Consider the following 16,835-nt stretch of genomic DNA (forward strand, 5'->3'; position numbering starts at 1 on the left):
GCGCCGCAGTTTTTAAAAGTCTTATTGCGTTCTTCGGTGAAAGACGTCGGTCCCGTCTTAAACCATGCAACATCCCGTCAGGTGTGTGTGCTTATTGTAAATCCTTCATATTGGTTTCAGGATTTATCCCCAGACTCAGGGCAAAGGCAAGCCAGTGGAAGTCCACAGTGTCAGGAAAAAAAAAAACTTCTATTTCTACCCCCAGGAGGCAGGAAGAGATTTCAGCCCGGTTTACAGTTTTGCCGGACCCTCGCAGATCCAGTCACTAACCGAGTCCCCGTACTGAGCTGTGATGCCCCACATACACCTCAATGTTTCAGCATCATCAGGACCTATCAGAGAGGCCGAGGGTCCGGCCGAATCAGCAGTCCTGGTCTGGTTTCCTGTCAGTATGAGAGGAAGCCTTCTGAAGTCCAATAATTCTGGGCTGCATATGCTGCCTCCCCAATAAAGGTTTCCTCCCAAGATGATTCGCCCTCAGTTGCTCTCTTGCCCAAATCTAATGTGGCATTTACATCAGTTAAAATATGCCTGTAATGAGGATGTGATTTTTCAGGTTATTCTTCTGCATTAGTGTGAGTGAGTAACCGTGTGTTCACACTGCGAGCAACATGACCACCAAGTCAACAGAAGTCCGTTCATTTCCTACAGAGCTGAACGACCGGGAAACTCAGATTTTTGCGCTTATGTTTCATGAACAGTAGTTCTGCCTGGCAAGAGCAAAATGGAGGAGAAGTTGATTCCAGCCTTTCAAAGCTTCCCAGTTCTCTACAGCTGAAAGACGACATGAATAAACGTCTCAAAAACAAAGCGGTTGATCCATCGTTTGGATCAATGGTGAGAACTGAAGTCATTTTATTGAGTTTATTTTCGATTAATTGGCGCTTGTTAACTAGCAGTGTTAGCTCATCAAAACAATGTAACCAAAGCAGCAAAAAAAAATACATTATTTGTATAAATATATAGCTTATTTTTCTCAGTCAAAATGTGCAACACATCAGCCAAGTTGCTCGCAGTGTGAACAAGCAGTAAGTGTATGGGTGTGAAGATGCTCAGCAAAACCCTTCCCATGATATTTAAAAGGGTCAACATATTAGATTCTACGTCTTAAACGTCATAAAATCTCCCAGGATCGAGCTTTCTTCAAATCCAGATGCAAAAGCCACATTTTCAAATGTGTAAAGACTTCAGGGAGGAGCAACAGTGTGGAAACCAGAAGCCGATGAAGGCGAGAGGATTTTTCTTTTAGAGCCAGGAACCGTCACGTTACACACAGTGTAATAAAGAATCTGATTCTTTCATTTCGGAGTGCGGAGGCAGGCAGAAGCAGGCTGGCGTTTCAAAATGCTTTTGCAAGGACACTTTGACGATGGATGGACACTTTGACTGTTATGAGGATGAAACCTGGACAGTCTCTCTTCTCCAAATCAGACTGCTGCTGAGACTAAGTGACAAAATCAGGAAATGGCTTTTCATTATTGTCCATCCACCCTCCACACATAAATCAGTCATTACAGATAGTCCATCCATATAATCCCTCCATCCAGAGTCCTGGATCCAGAAGTCGTGTCACTGAAACCCCTGAAGCCTCCTTTACTTCCCAAATGACATTTCTGGATATGTGGCGCTCTGCCTCCATCCTCCTCAGGGCGTCAGACAGATTGGCGAGCAACAAAACTCCACATGAGGAACTGCTTGTCGGTCTTGCAAAAAGTGCAAGTGCAAAAAAAAAAAAAACGAACAAGCAAAATGAACGGTCATGCTGGCAAGATAAGGAAGAAGCCGCCATGAAATCACACACTCCGCTTTCAGAGTTGTGTGTTATTAAGTTTCCGGAGCGGGCGGCCTGGCCCATCTGCCTTACAGTCACGCTTTTCTAAATCAGCTTCTCTCCTCCTATTAAATCACTTTTAAATTCCATCTTCTTCACCTTCACTTTGAAAAACGTTCTGCCGATTGAAAATCATCTTTTCAAATCGCCTCCGTTTTTTTCTTTTTTTTTTGGAAACCCAGCAGTTTTCTCGCCAGCCAGATCCTCCCCCTTGTCCCGTCTCTGGCTCTTGCAGATCCTGATGGAGGGGAGAAGCGGAGGAGAAGCCACACTGGATTGGATCCCACAGCTGTCCGTCACGCCTCCCAGACCGGGGCTCAGCCAATAGAGAGAGAGAGCGTTGATGAGGCGGAGGTGGAATGAGTGAAGGATGACGAGGCTGGACGCTGCAGATACAATGTCGATGAAATGATGTGATGATTTGTTTTGTTTTAGTGCGTTTGTGTCAATGTATATGTCTGTGTGCCTTTAAGTGCATGTGTATCTGTGTGTGTGTGTGTGTGTGTGTGTGTGTGTGTGTGTCTGTAAGTGTGTGTGTGTCTGTGTGTAGAAGCCTGGTCCAGCTGTGATCTCCTGGTTTGATATTCAGGGTTCACCTCCCAACTGGAGGCAGTGGAGGGGCTCCCCTCATCACTGCAACTACAAACAAACAAACAAACACACAAACAAACACACAAACAAACAAACATACAAACAAACAAACAAACAAACAAACAAGACAGGTGAGTAATGCAGTAATTAACTGAAGAAAACACTGAGTGAATTAATAACCGAGAAAGTAACTGAATGAACCGATAACCGAGTGAGCAAACGAATGAGTATGCACACTTGGCCTTGCTGGGATAAAACTGTGTGTGTGTGTGTGTGTGTAGGTGTGTAGGTGTGTAGGTGTGTGTGTGTGTAGGTGCGTGTGTGTGTGCATACCTCTGTTGGCCTTGCTGGGATAGATCTTGGTGAAGTGCCTGTACTCGTCTGGAGGAGGGAAGTCGTCCAGCGGATGGAAAGAATACTTGGACTCAAAATCATCTGGAGGACGAGAGAAGAGAAGAGATGAGAGGATGAATCACTTCCTCTCCTTTTGTTCTTCTTTAGTCGTCGTTTCACCTTCAGTATTAAAATAAAACCCTCTGGCCCGTCTCTAAGCAGCAGTGGGAAGTGGAAATTGCCTTCTAAGATATTCTGATGAATTGGCAGTGATGGAAACCTTGAGCTGTGCTTCCATCCTTATAGAGAAGACAAATTGAGGAAAAGATAACAATAAGATGATGGAGAGAAAAGGTTGACAAGAGGGGAAAAGAATGAAGAGATGGAGGGATGGAGCCCCAACTGTTTTTGCAAATTGAGCGTATCGGCCTGCATTCAGTGTTCTGATGGGAAACGTGTTTTCATCAAACTTTAGATTAGCAGTATTTGAGTGTGTATGAATGTCAGGTAGTCGGTTGCATACCTTTTGTTTAAACTGAAATATTATTAATTAAATGCAACTCCCCTCCTTATTTGTAACAGGCATAAAGTCCCAAGTCAGTCTCAAGTCAAGTCTCAAGTCTAAATGTAGAACAGCAAGTCAAGTCAGAACAAATCAAGAGTCCAGTATCAATTTAATATCTTAAACAAAACTAAATATCTAGGACTTTTCAATGCAATATGGTTTTAATAGGATACAAACTTGGTAAGAGCATCATGAGTTTGATTTCTATAATCAGTTTCAACTTCAATTAATTCAATCATTCCATACAAATTTAGAAAACAGAATTTAAATTCAGTCGACTGCTGGGACAAATCTCATCACTTTCAATCTGAGTCATTTACACAAACACAAGATCTCAAGTCAAGACTTTAGAAACCTTTTCAAGTCATCAGAGTACAAGTCAGAGTCAAGTCCCAAGTCAAGTCTCAGCTGAGTTGAGTCCCCACCTCTCTGAACCCCACTAGTATGTTTTTTTCTGTTTTTAGATGCAGAAACACAGTAATGGCGTGACAGACAAACTCACCGACAAAGGAGCGGGGGATAGAGGAGGAGTGTCCGTTGCGGAGAGGAGGGGGGGGCGGGGGAGGTCCGGCGGGGGTGCGGGAGGGCGGGGGAGGGGGTTTGCCCCGGGTGGGGGGGTCGGTGGACAGGGAGGGGCTACCGTGCGTCCTGTAGGGAGGGGGAGGCGGGGCTTCTCTGCCGCCGGCCCTCGACGACGCCTGGCCTGGAACTGGAGGAGCTGGAGGGGGGAGGAGGGGGAGGGGGGAGTGGGGGAGAGGAGAGAGATGTGAATATGACTGAGCTGAGGGGGGCGACTGTCACAATGTCAGAGTTTAGCCGACTTTCAACTAAAAAGAAAGCATCGTCTTTATCAGCATTATTTTGGGGTAAAATTTAGACATTTATCCACACAGGTTTTGCATAAATGTTTACATTTCCACTATGTCATAATTGTCCAAAAGGGTTTTGGTGATGCAAAAACTGGGACCGAACTTGAGATGGGTCATAGCAGGAAAACCCAAAAGTGCCCAGAACCAGCACTGCTACAAAACAGCTACAGAGGAAACACTGGCGGGTGGAAAGAAAGAAGCATGTTGATACCAAACCTATCTCAACGATGTGTCGTCTACATTCCTTCCTCCACTGTGGGCAGGTGTTATACATACACACATCTCTGTATTCCTATCTATGTGTGTGTGTATGTGTGTGTGTATGTGTATGTGTATGTGTGTGTGTGTATGTGTATGTGTGTGTGTGTGTGCGCCAATGGATCTGTTCACACTGCAGCTTGCAGTGTCCCAATGTCCATATGTGTTGGAAACAAAAACAGATGTGACGTCTTTTCCACATCCCTGTCAGTTCATATTAATATGGGATATGGGATAAATAAAACTTTAGATCGCATGTTAACTCCTGTCAGCACTAGACTAGAACTATGACGAGTCTCTGAGCTTCACCTGCCTTCAAGGCAACAGAGAACAGACAACATGAACCCAAAGAGCTACGTGCTGATTGGTCTGTCAAGACACGCTGGACACAGTAACGCCGGTAACGTGGCATTTTTTGATACTCGGTAGGACCGACATAATTCAGTCAGTACCTGATGGCACCGTTTTTCGATACCCAGCCCTAGATATGAACAGACATCCAAAAAAAAAAAATCAGATATGAGCAGCAGATCAGAGTTGAGTCAAGTCCTACACTATGAAAACTGTATATTTCCGTTATTTCCTACCTGCTCCTCTTCCCGGCGGCTCTCTGACTGGAGGCGGCGGCCTGTTGACTCCCTGCTGGGAGGGGGTGGGGGAGGCGGGAGGGGGAGGTGGAGGAGGGGCGGGGCCTCTGGTGGGGGTGTGGCCACCCGGTGAGGGGGCGGGCCTCTTGTTGCTGAGGGAGTTGTGTCGCTGCGGCAACTCGGGCGCCGCCTCGCCGCCGGGGCTGGATGGACCGTTAGTGATGCGGTAGGGAGGAGGGGGAGGAGCCAAAGAGGAGGAAGAGGAAGTGGTGTTTCCCCCAGAGGTCGGAGGTCGTCTGCTGTTGCCAGGCGACGGGGGAGGTTTGGCAGGAAGGGGCGGGGTGTTGTTAGGGGTCGGGGGGAGGGGCTTTTCTCTGTTGTAGGAAGAGGAAGAGGGAGGGGAGGGGGCGTTGCCACGGCGACAGAGAGGAGGAGGGGGAGGGGGGGCGGAGGAGGAGTGCTTCATGCCGGTGGAGGGGGAGGAGGCCGTGGAGGAGGGGGAGGAGGTGCAGGGCGAGGAGGCCAGGTTGGGGAGCGAGGGACGCTGGGAGCGAGCAGTCTCCGTTGGCGACGAGGCCTGCGAGGAGGGGCTCTCTGCATCGTCATGGCGATGGCTGGGTGGGCGTGGCGCTGCGGCGCGGGTGGAGGGCGAGCGTCCGGTGGAACCATCTAGAATCAACAGCTGACCTCAGTGAAGAGTTCAGAACATCCACCGGCTCTCTGCTCAACAACAGGAAATATACTCACCGCCTACTGGCCGCAGTTTGGGGACTCCGCCGTGGAAAAGCCCTCCGATTGGTGGAACAGACCCCGACGGGCTTCCTGCTCCACTGCCATTGGCTCCCCCTGTTCCAGTCCCGCCTCCTTTTGGCTCTGAGAACCACAACCGTTGGACAGATGAGTCAAAGTGCTGCAGCCTCAGCAGCATATCATTACTCTGCTACACTAACACTAGGACTACTTCACTCACTACTGTACGGATGTTTCTATGAGATGGGATGCTTGTATGAGTTTCTATGTCAAATATTCTGTATCTTTAATGAGATGAGATGCAAAGAAATGCAGTGAGATGCAATGAAATGAGACTTAATGAAATGAGAATCAATGAATTTGTTACGGTCCCACGCAGCTCCGTTTGACATCAAAAGGATAGCACAACATGTGTAACAGACAAACAGTTGTAAAACACATTAATGTATAATAAATTACATCACAGGGATATTAAGGCTGCACAGTTACTTGGAAAAAATAAATTGCAGGCAATTGCAATTCAAATTAACCACATTTTTTAAGACATTTTCTTTTAATGTGTCAAAAAGGAAATTGTGTAGAAATTCTGTCCACATGCATTGCAACAGCTATTTTAATTGAATTTGGATTAATTTAATAAAAGAGACTTGGACAATATAATTTGCCAGTACTGTGCAGCCTTAAGGTCTTCACCCTCTGTACAACGGGCCTGGATACTTAAAGATGTCTGCCACCCAGTTTCATGTACTCCTCCATTCAAGCTGTGCAGTTAAAACATGAAGCTTTATAACAGCAAGCAACAGACAGCAACAGACAGCAACAGACAGCTAGAAAGTGAGCTAAGCAGCCGCAATGTGCTTCTGAACCGTCTTACTCATCTGTCTGCATTTCCACTCTTACTGTTAGCTTTGTTATGACGATTTTCAGTAAATTCAGCATTGTGGGACTTGTGGAGGACTGTAAAGAGTTTCCATTCAGACACATTACATATTCATTTTGGGATAAAAATATTAACTGATGTCCTCTGGTCAATATTTAACACATTACTCATGCTTACAAGTAAAGGCCTACAGTATATACAGCCAGTTACTTCATGTTTCATAATGTGTTCTACTTTCATTACAGCAGTCAGAAGGTAAGAAAAGGTGTCTCTTTTTTTCCTGAAACTCTTTATAGCATCAAACTGGAAAAAGCAGACATGTTTAGGCCCCCACCCACCCCCAGTCACAGCTGATATTTCCTCAAGCCCATGAGCAAACACAGTAGCAAGCATGGTCAATAACGTCAGCGATAGCCTCTATGCAGGATGCTCCAAGCTTTGTTCTAGCCAGCCGTTTCCACTGCCTGTCCGTAAGATCCAGAGTCTGAGGCCGGATCAAAAAACACACACACAGTTTGAGTGCTATGGTACGGTCCAAGCTAAAATGGAAAATACGTAAAGCCGTATTTTTATGACTATTCTCATCGCTTTCTGTCAAATATTAGCCCCAATTTACAAGGCATCAGAAAAAACAAAACAAAAAAAAACACAAAATAGCACACTAAAGATAATAAGAATTGATGAGATAAGAGTAACAATAAAAACAACATAGCAGATGTGAAGGGACAGTAAAAAGACAAACAGCTCATGGACTACAAAAAAATGCAAACATTCAAACAGATTTGCATGAACCAATGGACTTAAGTCTTAAATCTAATCTGATGTTTGTTCCATTTGAAAGATGCACAACACCTTAAAGGTAAATGTATCCGGATCGGTCCTGATATGTGGGACCAGACAACCGCTGTCAGTCTAACCGCTCAAAGATTTCTTTTTTTCCATCTGCTCTAAAAAAAAATCTTCCATGATCATTTTAGAGACACGGGAATATCCAGTTACAACTGTTGTCACAAAGCTGTGGCTCTGACCTTTGCACTCCTGGTTATCCATTATATTGTTTGACGGTCGAGCTTATTAAGTCGTGATCAGATGGGACTTTTATTTCTCCTGCTCAAAACACAAAACGAAGCTGTGAGCAAGAGAGAGAGCGAGGGGTCCGAGGGCGCGAGGAGAGTTATCATTACTACAAGACCATTTAATTCGTGTTAGCTAGCTCACCTGAAGCAACAAAGGAAATAATGTTGTAAAAATAAAAACACATAAGATGAAGTTAGCGACTTCTCTGCCTGCTTTTGAAGAAGAGGATGAGGAGACTGTTCTGAACCGGAGGATGCAGCTAAAGTTACTAACTAGGAAACTATAAGAGGCTGATTGTTTTTTCTGCCTGACACTGATGTATGGGCAGAAATATGTGTCACTAGAAACTGAAATTGAATTATTTATATTTGAATTTGAATTGCTCAACTTGAATAATTGCATTAAAAAACTGAATTTGAATCACATAATTTGAATTTGTATTGTTTAACTTGAATAACTGCATTGAAAAACTGAATCTGAATAGCATAATTTGAAATTGAATTTATTAGTTTGAAACTGAATTCCAATAAACTTGAAACTGAATGTAATATTATGAAATTGAATTCATTTGCTCTGAAACTGTATTCAGTTCTCACAATTCAAATTCAGTTCTTGCAATTCAATTTCAGTTTGACACACATCCTGGTCGTTGAGGAAGAGCAATCGAGTGCAGATGCAATTATTCAAGTTAAACAATACAAATTCAAATTATGTGATTCAAATTCAGTTTTTTAATGCAATTATTCAAGTTGAGCAATTCAAATTCAAATATAAATAATTCAATTTCAGTTTCTAGTGACACATATTTTTGCCCATACTGATGTGATGCACGGCTTAAGTTGAGACTTGTTCAATTTGGAGCACCCAAAGTCACGCCGCATCCAAAACGCAAGGCACACAGCTTGGAGGAGACGCACACCTGGAGCGACCAAACTATTGAAGTGATCTGAAAAAAGGCACCGACGTGTTAAAAGCCTCAAATGTGATCACAGCCTGATACAAGCTGCTCTGGATAAGAGTGCTGTAGCAGTGGCTGGTGCATCAGCAGGCTGTGCAGGCCAACAGGCTTTCACTTTGCAAGAAGAGGTGGAAACAGTTTAGTTTCTGGCCTAATTTGCCTTCAGGGCCTAAAATATGGAAGATGCTCTATAGTCCAGCGTGGACCTAAAAGTAGCCCGGACCAATTTAGAAAGCAGGCTAATTTATCATAAAGAAATAATAATAATAAAATGATTTTTTGGGGGGTTTTTTTTCACTGTTTTTCCTGACCAACTTGTCTCTGTGTCAGAACAGCATTCAAACAGTGAGGGACTGATGGATTGGATTATTTGGTTTTCTAATCGTTGCATCATCAGAGGCCGAGCCAACGCATATTTACAGCAAGCTATTATTAAAAAAACATAATAATCACAGCAAAACTTCTCACACGAAACGCTGCCTCGTCATCTTCTAAGGCTTTCTCAGTGTTTGGACTTGTACCTATCATTAGTCCAGAGGTTTGAAAGTTTGATTTAGTCCAGCTTTGCAAATGACAATGTTTTATTGTTATGGGGCATTTAATCCTATTCTGTCTGTCTGGGAAAACTTTAATCTGAAGGTTTAATCTGTCAGTTCAAGGTCTGCCAACTGTATCGCAAGATTAAAAAAAACAAAAAAAACAAAACAAAAAAAAACACCTCAGCTAGATTGTGGACAGGAAACAAGGCGGCTGGCTAAAGAAGAAACCTTGCACCTTGCATACAGCCTGTCGGTGAGAAGGTGCAAGGTGTGCTCTTACTCTCTAGTGACATGGGAGCGCTCCTATCGCTGGCCAGCTTCTTCTGCTCCTCTGACGGTGGCGGCTGCTGTTTTGGTTGCTGGTTTAAGTATTGGTATAACCGAATGTATGGGTGCTCTGATGGTGCTGGTGTTTGGGTCTTACTCTCTAGCAGCGGGGCGCTGCGGTCGCTGACCACCGCCACCTTCCTCAGCCTGGTGCCTTTGCAGATGTCGGAGAGCAGGGCACCGCGACCTTTGGCCTCCTCTCGGTTCAGCTTGGGAGGGGTGGTGTTGGCCTGGGGGGTGGGGGGGTGGGGGTTGAGGGAGGGAGGGAAAGAAGGAGAGTGAGAGAGAGGGAGAGGGGAAAGAGGAGAGAGCAGTAGATGGAAAGAGGGGGAGTGAGATTATAGGGGGGCATCAAAATAACAGATTTTCAAAGTATAGAATTCCCTAATTGGTTTCAGATCGTATTTTGTGAGAGATTTTAATTAGTATGTGCTTTTTATCATTATTAAATTCCATGTATCAATAACTATAACACAACACAATATAATTCTATTTAAAGACAACACACAACAATATTGAATTCTTGCCCAGCTTTTCTTCAAATCATTTCACAAGCTCCGGCCTCTTGTCTCTTTATTAAATGTTTCACACAGCTTCTGATTCTAGCCTTCATTCTTTTTCCTACGCTCTGATGGAGGCTGCATGGGCCGAAACACGTCAGCATTGTTGTGTGTGTGCCAAAAAAATTCAAATGAAAAGTAATTACTCTGCCATAGTACTTTTATTTTTGGATGCATTTGGATATGTATATCAATAATTTTGGCTGATAAAATTATTCTTGGTAGTTAAGTAGTTTGGTTTACCAGCAGTCCTTGGCAGGTGAGCCAAAAAGTACATTTTGGACTAGAGCTGCAACGATTAATCAATAAGTTGCCAACTATTAAATTAATCGCCAACTATTTTGATAATCGATTAATTGGTTTGAGTAATTTTTTAAGAAAAATAAGTCAAAATTCTCTGATTCCAGCTTCTTAAATGTGAATATTTTCTGGTTTCTTTACTCCTCTATGACAGTAAACTGAATATCTTTGGGTTGTGGACAAAACAAGACATTTGAGGACGTCATCTTGGGCTTTGGGAAACACTGATCCACATTTTTCACCATTTTCTGACATTTTATAGACCAAACAACTAATCGATTAATCAAGAAAATGATCGACAGATTAATCGACAACGAAAATAATCATTAGTTGCAGCCCTAGACAGATGACCCTACTGGCTTGAAACGGTCCGTTCAGCAGCTAAGAAACCAAACTGTAGCACCAATCATAAGCTGAAGGGACGACTGACCCTGGAGTGGCAAGAATACCTGCTGAAAGATAATGTTGTGGCAGCTGCATGTCTAAAACACTTAAAATCTCAAAAATCCTTATAATCCTTCTAAAAGCAACCCATCTCCGACTAACATCGCCCACGTCTCTTCTCATCTCATCTCATCCAGCCAGGACTACAGGCCGGCAGCTCCTTAGGGAAATCAGCTCATGTGTGAAGAACGAGAGGATGATGGGCCGAGAGAGAGGAGGAGAAGATGATGAAGAGGAGGGGGAGGATGGGAAGAGAATGAGGAAGATGGGGAAGGGGAAGGGGAAGGGGAAGGGGAAGGGGGGGAGGCGAGAAGACGACAAGCAGGGAAGGAGTGGGCGAAGTAAATTAGGAGGAAGGGGGATACGGATGAAGGAGAGGAAGAGAACGACAAACGAATGAAGAGGGAGACGGGAGGAGAGATAAGAGGGATGAGGGAGAGGAGGAGGAAGAGGTAGAGAGGATAATCGAGGAAGGGGAGGATGAAGTGGAGGGACAGAGAAAGAGATGGGGAGGAATAAAAGCATGAAAAGGAGGAGAAAATGAGGAAGGCATGAGGAAAGACAGGGAGATGGGAGGAGAGGAGATCAAGGATGAGGAGGAGAAAGGGATTAGGAGGAAAAGGGATAGTGGTGATTAAGTGTGTGTGTGTGTGTGTGTGTGTGTGTGTGTGTGTGGGTGGAGGTGCTCACCTGGCTGAAGGTGGGCGGAGGTGGAGGGCCCCCCGGGGGAGGAGGGGGAGGGGGAGGAATGGGCATCCTGCTCCTTTTACCGTCAGCCACAGACAGACAGCGGACGATACACACACACACACACACACACACACACCTGGGTCACCTGCAACACACACACACACACACACACACACACAATGCATTACTATGGGGAACTAGGGGGTACGCATAGGCAAGCATGAGCAATGAATGTAAATTACTGTGCTAAGCCAAGACTAACCCTAACTTTAGCCAACTGAGAAGTGAGAAGTATTTTAGTTAATATGATTGTGTTTTCTGCATCTTTCTGTCCTTATATGGACAGGAGCACAACACACACACACACACACACACACACATACACACACACACACACACACACACACACACAGCAGCAGCAGCAGCAGCAGCAATACAACACAGTATATGACTGTGTGCGACAGGAATAGTACAATTTGCATTTAGAGTTTTTATCGTCAACATGTTTGCAAATAAATCAAAGCTAGCAAGTTAACTTTGCCATTGCAAGTGCTTTACCTAACATTCTTCCCTCGACATCTCAAATTATTTGTATCTGTACCTGCTAGTAATGCTATCTACCTAAACAATTTCACAGATGTTAGCCTGCACATTAATCAGAAAATATATCAGCTTGCTAGCTGCAGGCTAGCTAAGTTAGCATCACACACCACCAATAACGGCCTGGCTCGCAATCACTGCAGGCGGCTAGCGTTAGCTTGGCTGTCAAGCTAGCTGGTGGCCGTTAGTATTTTAAGCAAGATAAAAAAGCTAGACGCTCTCCTCTGACATCACGAGCTGGCTGGACAGTCTGGTCATTTTCTACATGACACGGACACAGGCCGTCTTACTAGCTAGATAGGAGTGATGAAACTGTCAACCTTAAAGTTAGACCGGCGCTCAGTTCACTAGCCTAGCTAACTAGCATTAGCATTAGCATTAGCAACCCGTGCCAGCGCATCATCAAAACATATCAAGTCTGCATCAATGGAGACAAAACCTACCGATGAATATTAGCGGCCCATTCGTTCGACCCGTTGATATTTAACTCATATTTGTGTGCCTGTTCTGTGTTTATATTTCATAATAAGTGTAAGATATTTTAACTGCATTTAAAATCCATCTACATCTCTGTATAAAGCCTGTCCTGTCTGCAGCAGATCTGTGTGTTTCTCTCCGGCCAACACGCACGCAGCGCATGACCAGTCTGAGCGGAAACGCTGCTGTGCATACAAAACACACAAAACACGAAACCACGACGGGCCAACGGCCGCGAGGGGCAGGCTGACCGTTAGAAATGTTGTTGTTACCGGATAATTTCAATGCATGCACGTGCAGAGCATTAAAATAGGAGACAAGATAAAAATGTTTAATCTGACAACAGATTTTATTTTGTGTAATTTGGACGCGTGACAAACAGAGGGCGTCACTGGCCCGTCACAAACAGAGGGCGTCACTGACGCGTCACGTATGTGACGCGTCATCGCGAACCGGCCAATCAGCTCTCACGTCGTACCGCCGATATTTGAAAACAGAAATGGCCGTTGCTGAAGCGTAAGCCTCTTCAAAATTCATACATTAAGTCACATAATGTAGTTAACTTTAGAGATGTAGATAGCCAGTCGCTGTTTATTGCGCAGACCGGTGTCTTTCCCTTTCAAACCATATAGAATTCGTAACTACAATGGCTGAAAACATGAGAACGGCCGTAAAACACAGACAGGGACGTTAGCTAACTGACGCTACTGGCTGTTCATTATCCCAGCGGTCTGATAATCAGAAATATTAAGAAATATAGCCTAACGTCTTTCATTGGCCTGTTAAAACTGAGTGCTGAACAAAGCGTTGTAACAAGTGACGTTGTGATATATGAAGCGGTGTTTTTAGTTGCAGGCTGCTGGACCGATGCGAGCCTGCTCTGCTGGACCTGTATGGAGACCCGGAGCTGACTGACGGTGTGGAGACGGCGAGGATGGTCCTCTACCTGATGGTCTGTCTGTCTGCATGTCTGTCTGTGTATCTCTGTCTGTCTGTCTGTATATCTCTGTCTGTATGTCTGTGTATTTCTGTCTGTCTGTCTCTGTATGTCTGTCTGTGTATCTCTGTCTGTCTGTCTGTCTGTATCTCTGTCTGTCTCTGCATGTCTGTATCTCTGTCTGTCTTCTCTCTCTCTCTCTCTCATACTGTCTCTCCTGCTCTCCATCTCTTTGATATCTCTTCTCTCCTGTCTCCCATTTCTCTCTCTGACGCAGATCATGAATTCTTTGTGTGACTCTCTGACAGTGATGGAAAGATACTAAAACGTCCTACTCAAGCAGCAGTACTGTTACTCTGCTGATATTTAACATAAGTAGAATAGGGCTGAACGATTTTGAAAAAAATATCTAATTGCGATTATTTTGACTGATATTGGAATTGCGATATGATTTTCGATATTAGAGGGAATGATCATTTTTACATCATTATTCTCATTTTCATTGAAAAACGTATTAAAATGATTATGGTGTGATTTTTGCGGTGATCTGTACCAAACAAAGATGTTTTCTTAAGTCTGTAGAATATGATGTGTAGGCCAGGACATCTCTGCAGCACCACAATATTTCATTTAAAATGGTATTTTGACACACATTTCACCTTTAACAAATATTGCGCCTCCTGCGATTTGAAAATTGCAGTAGGCCATATTGTGATTTCAATAAAATTTCGATTAATTGTTCAGGCCTAAATTAGAAGTAAAAGTACCGGTGTAAAAATCTCCTTCAGTAAAAGTAAAAAGTGTGTGATTTAAAAATGTCCTCAGAGTAAAAGTTCCTGAGTTCCTCTTTAGAACAGAGAACGTTGTCAGCTGTGATCTTTTCCATGTGGTTCTAACAGGAGAGAGGACAGAGTTCACACTGGATTCTTTTCACTGGAAACATTAGAAATGACAAAATAAAGTGCAGAAACAAAGTAAAGTCAGATTCCTCTTCTCACTGTGAATGGTTTGATCCAGTTTCTGTTGCTGATGGAGAGACAAAAACAATCTGTCCTCTTACAGTAATAATACAGTAGTGAAGTACAATAATTCAGCAAAAACGTGCTTAGGTAAAAGTAAAATTACTTCCCTTACAGTACACAAAAAAGCTGCTCAATTACAGTAATGTGAGTAAATGTAATTAGTTACTTCCACCCTTGCTATCGGAGCTATTCTGCATCTGTCTTAGCGAGAACTGAGGTTTGAGTCTTAATTGTGTGTGTGTGTGTGTGTGTGTGTGTGTGTGCGTGTGTGTGTGTGTGTGTGTGTGTGTGTGTGTGTGTGTGTGTGCAGGACAGCCGTCGGGTCCAGAAGGTTCTGTGGCGTCAGCTGTCTGTCCTGGACTCCATGACGACTCTACTGGAGGGACTGGAGTCTGTCCAGCACCTGCTGACACAGCCATGCCCCGCCCACCCTGGTACACACACACACACACACACACACACACACACACACCAAACACTGGAACACACTATTTATAAACCAGGTGCATTAATGGAGGCCTGAGGTTGTGAGATTTCTCCTCTCTTCCTCCTTTCTTCCTCTTCACTTTTTCCTCTCTTCCTCTTCCTCGTCTCTTCTTCTCTTCCTCTTCTCATTTTCATCTGTTTCCCCCCACACACACACACACACACACTCTACACTATGAATATTTCTTCAGCACTGTGGGGTAATGTTTTATTTTTGGGACATGAGTTTGCTTTCATTCTCTTTTCTGCAGGCAGTTTCAGTGCCCACTTTAAAAAAAAAAAAAGGCTTATTTTTTAGACGTATTTCTTTAGCCTTATTTGGAAGATTGTGTGTGTGTGTATGTTTTTTGTTTTTTTTTACTTTACATTAACTTTGTATTAACTCTTTTTTTGTGTTTTCATAAATTTGAGTCAAGACATAACCCACCTTACAATGCAGAATTTCTTTTCATTTCTCTTTAATCTTTATGTTTTTGTACAAATGTTTATGATTTAAGTGTTATTTTATGTAAAATTCTGTGCTGTTTTCAGTACACCTTACTGCAAGAATAAATTAATAAAGTCAAAGTCAATTAAAAAAGATACGTTTTTAATGTCTGTGTGTTTTCATGCACGTGTGTGTGTGTGTGTGTGTGTGTGTGTGTGTGCTCAGAGAGCCGGGCCCGGGGCCGGTGGAAGGCTCTGAAGGCGGACAGCAGAGCGGGGGTGGAGGAGGCGGAGGCTCTGCTCGGCGCTCTGCAGAGCCGCCTGGAGCTGATCCACACCAGACAACACACACTCACACAGCTGGTGCACAGGCTGCAGGGGGCGGTACGACACACACACACACACACACACACACATTCACACTCTCTCACACACACACTCACTCACACACACATACACACACATTCACACTCTCTCACACACACTGATCATTTCACAGGAGGGTATTTTCTTTAATAGTGAAAAAGAAGGAACTTATGAGGAAAACTTTTGTAGAGTAATCCTCTTCTTTCCTCTCCTTTCCTCCTTCCTCCTCTCGTCTCCTTCCTCCTCTCCTTTCCTCTCCTCTCTTCCTCTCCTCCTAACCTCTCTTCCTCTTTCCTCCTCTCCTCTTTCCGCCGCTCCTCTCCTCTTCCTCTCCCCTCCTCCTCTCTCCTCTCCTCTCCTCTTCCTCTCCCTCTCCTCTTCTCCTCCTCTCCTCTCTTCTCCTCTCCTCTCTTCCTCTCCTCTCTCCCTCTCCTCACCTCTCTCTTCCTCTCCTCTCTCCCTCCCCTCCTCTCCTCTCTTCCTCTCCTCTCCTCTCTCCCTCTCCTCCTCACCTCTCTCTTCCTCTCCTCTCTTCCTCTCCCCTCCTCTCCTCTCCTCTTTCCTCCTCTCCTCTCCCTCTCCTCCTCACCTCTCCCTCTCTCCTCTCCCCTCCTCTCCTCTTTCCTCCTCTCCTCTTCCTCTCCTCCTCTTCTCCTCTCCTCGGACAGAAAGAGCAGAGTGAGCAGCTGGAGGAGTCGCTGCAGAAGGCCCAGAATGCATTGCGTGCGAGTGAGAGTCAGCTGACCCAGCTGACGGCGGAGGCGGAGGCGGTGCTCCGTCGCCTAGACAACTGGCAGCTTCTCAGAGACCAGTGAGTGACATCATCATCTGTTCTGATCTAACAACCAATCCGCAGCTTTTCTGACGATCAGGAACAGAAACTACAGAGAGGCGTTTCCTGGGGGACAGATCCTGCTAACGCACAATATTGACTAATTGTGACTAATATTGTGATTATTTTG

General features: G+C 44.5%; 2 protein-coding genes across 2 annotated transcripts in view; one reads left to right on the top strand and one right to left on the bottom strand.

Moving 5' to 3' along the window:
• Positions 1-2,423: 2,423 nt before the first annotated feature.
• wipf2b (WAS/WASL interacting protein family, member 2b) lies at positions 2,424-11,647 on the bottom strand. Its single transcript, XM_071522958.1, has 7 exons — positions 11,560-11,647; positions 9,663-9,795; positions 5,767-5,907; positions 5,035-5,703; positions 3,823-4,038; positions 2,756-2,857; positions 2,424-2,464 (listed from the first exon to the last, which is right to left on the bottom strand). Exons 1-7 carry the CDS (start codon positions 11,623-11,625, stop codon positions 2,424-2,426), a joined length of 1,368 nt encoding a protein of 455 aa, XP_071379059.1. The 5' UTR covers positions 11,626-11,647.
• Positions 11,648-13,122: 1,475 nt separating this feature from the next.
• Positions 13,123-16,835, top strand: part of LOC139647106 (uncharacterized) — a 7,680-nt gene continuing 3,967 nt past the window's right edge. Inside the window, exons 1-5 of the mRNA XM_071522956.1 lie at positions 13,123-13,152; positions 13,486-13,588; positions 14,906-15,029; positions 15,734-15,891; positions 16,542-16,684. Of these exons, the coding sequence (XP_071379057.1) occupies positions 13,136-13,152; positions 13,486-13,588; positions 14,906-15,029; positions 15,734-15,891; positions 16,542-16,684 (545 nt within the window). The 5' untranslated portion in view covers positions 13,123-13,135. The remainder of the gene's footprint in view (positions 13,153-13,485; positions 13,589-14,905; positions 15,030-15,733; positions 15,892-16,541; positions 16,685-16,835) is intronic.

Source organism: Centroberyx affinis, unplaced genomic scaffold, assembly GCF_046629955.1.
Source record: "Centroberyx affinis isolate AG114_WGS23_722 - 3 ecotype Tasmania unplaced genomic scaffold, CSIRO-AGI_Caff_v1 ptg001048l_1, whole genome shotgun sequence".
Taxonomy (NCBI): Eukaryota; Metazoa; Chordata; class Actinopteri; order Beryciformes; family Berycidae; genus Centroberyx; species Centroberyx affinis.

Bases quoted from the DNA above. Each gene is read 5' to 3' on its own strand.
- wipf2b (XM_071522958.1), bottom strand. From the start codon at position 11,625: ATGCCCATTCCTCCCCCTCCCCCTCCTCCCCCGGGGGGCCCTCCACCT. The intron at 9,796-11,559 runs GTGAGCACCTCC...CCCACCCCCCAG, and splicing joins CTCCGCCCACCTTCAGCCAG to GCCAACACCACCCCTCCCAA. The intron at 5,908-9,662 runs GTAAGACCCAAA...TGTGGTTCTCAG, and splicing joins CAGCGCCCCGCTGCTAGAGA to AGCCAAAAGGAGGCGGGACT.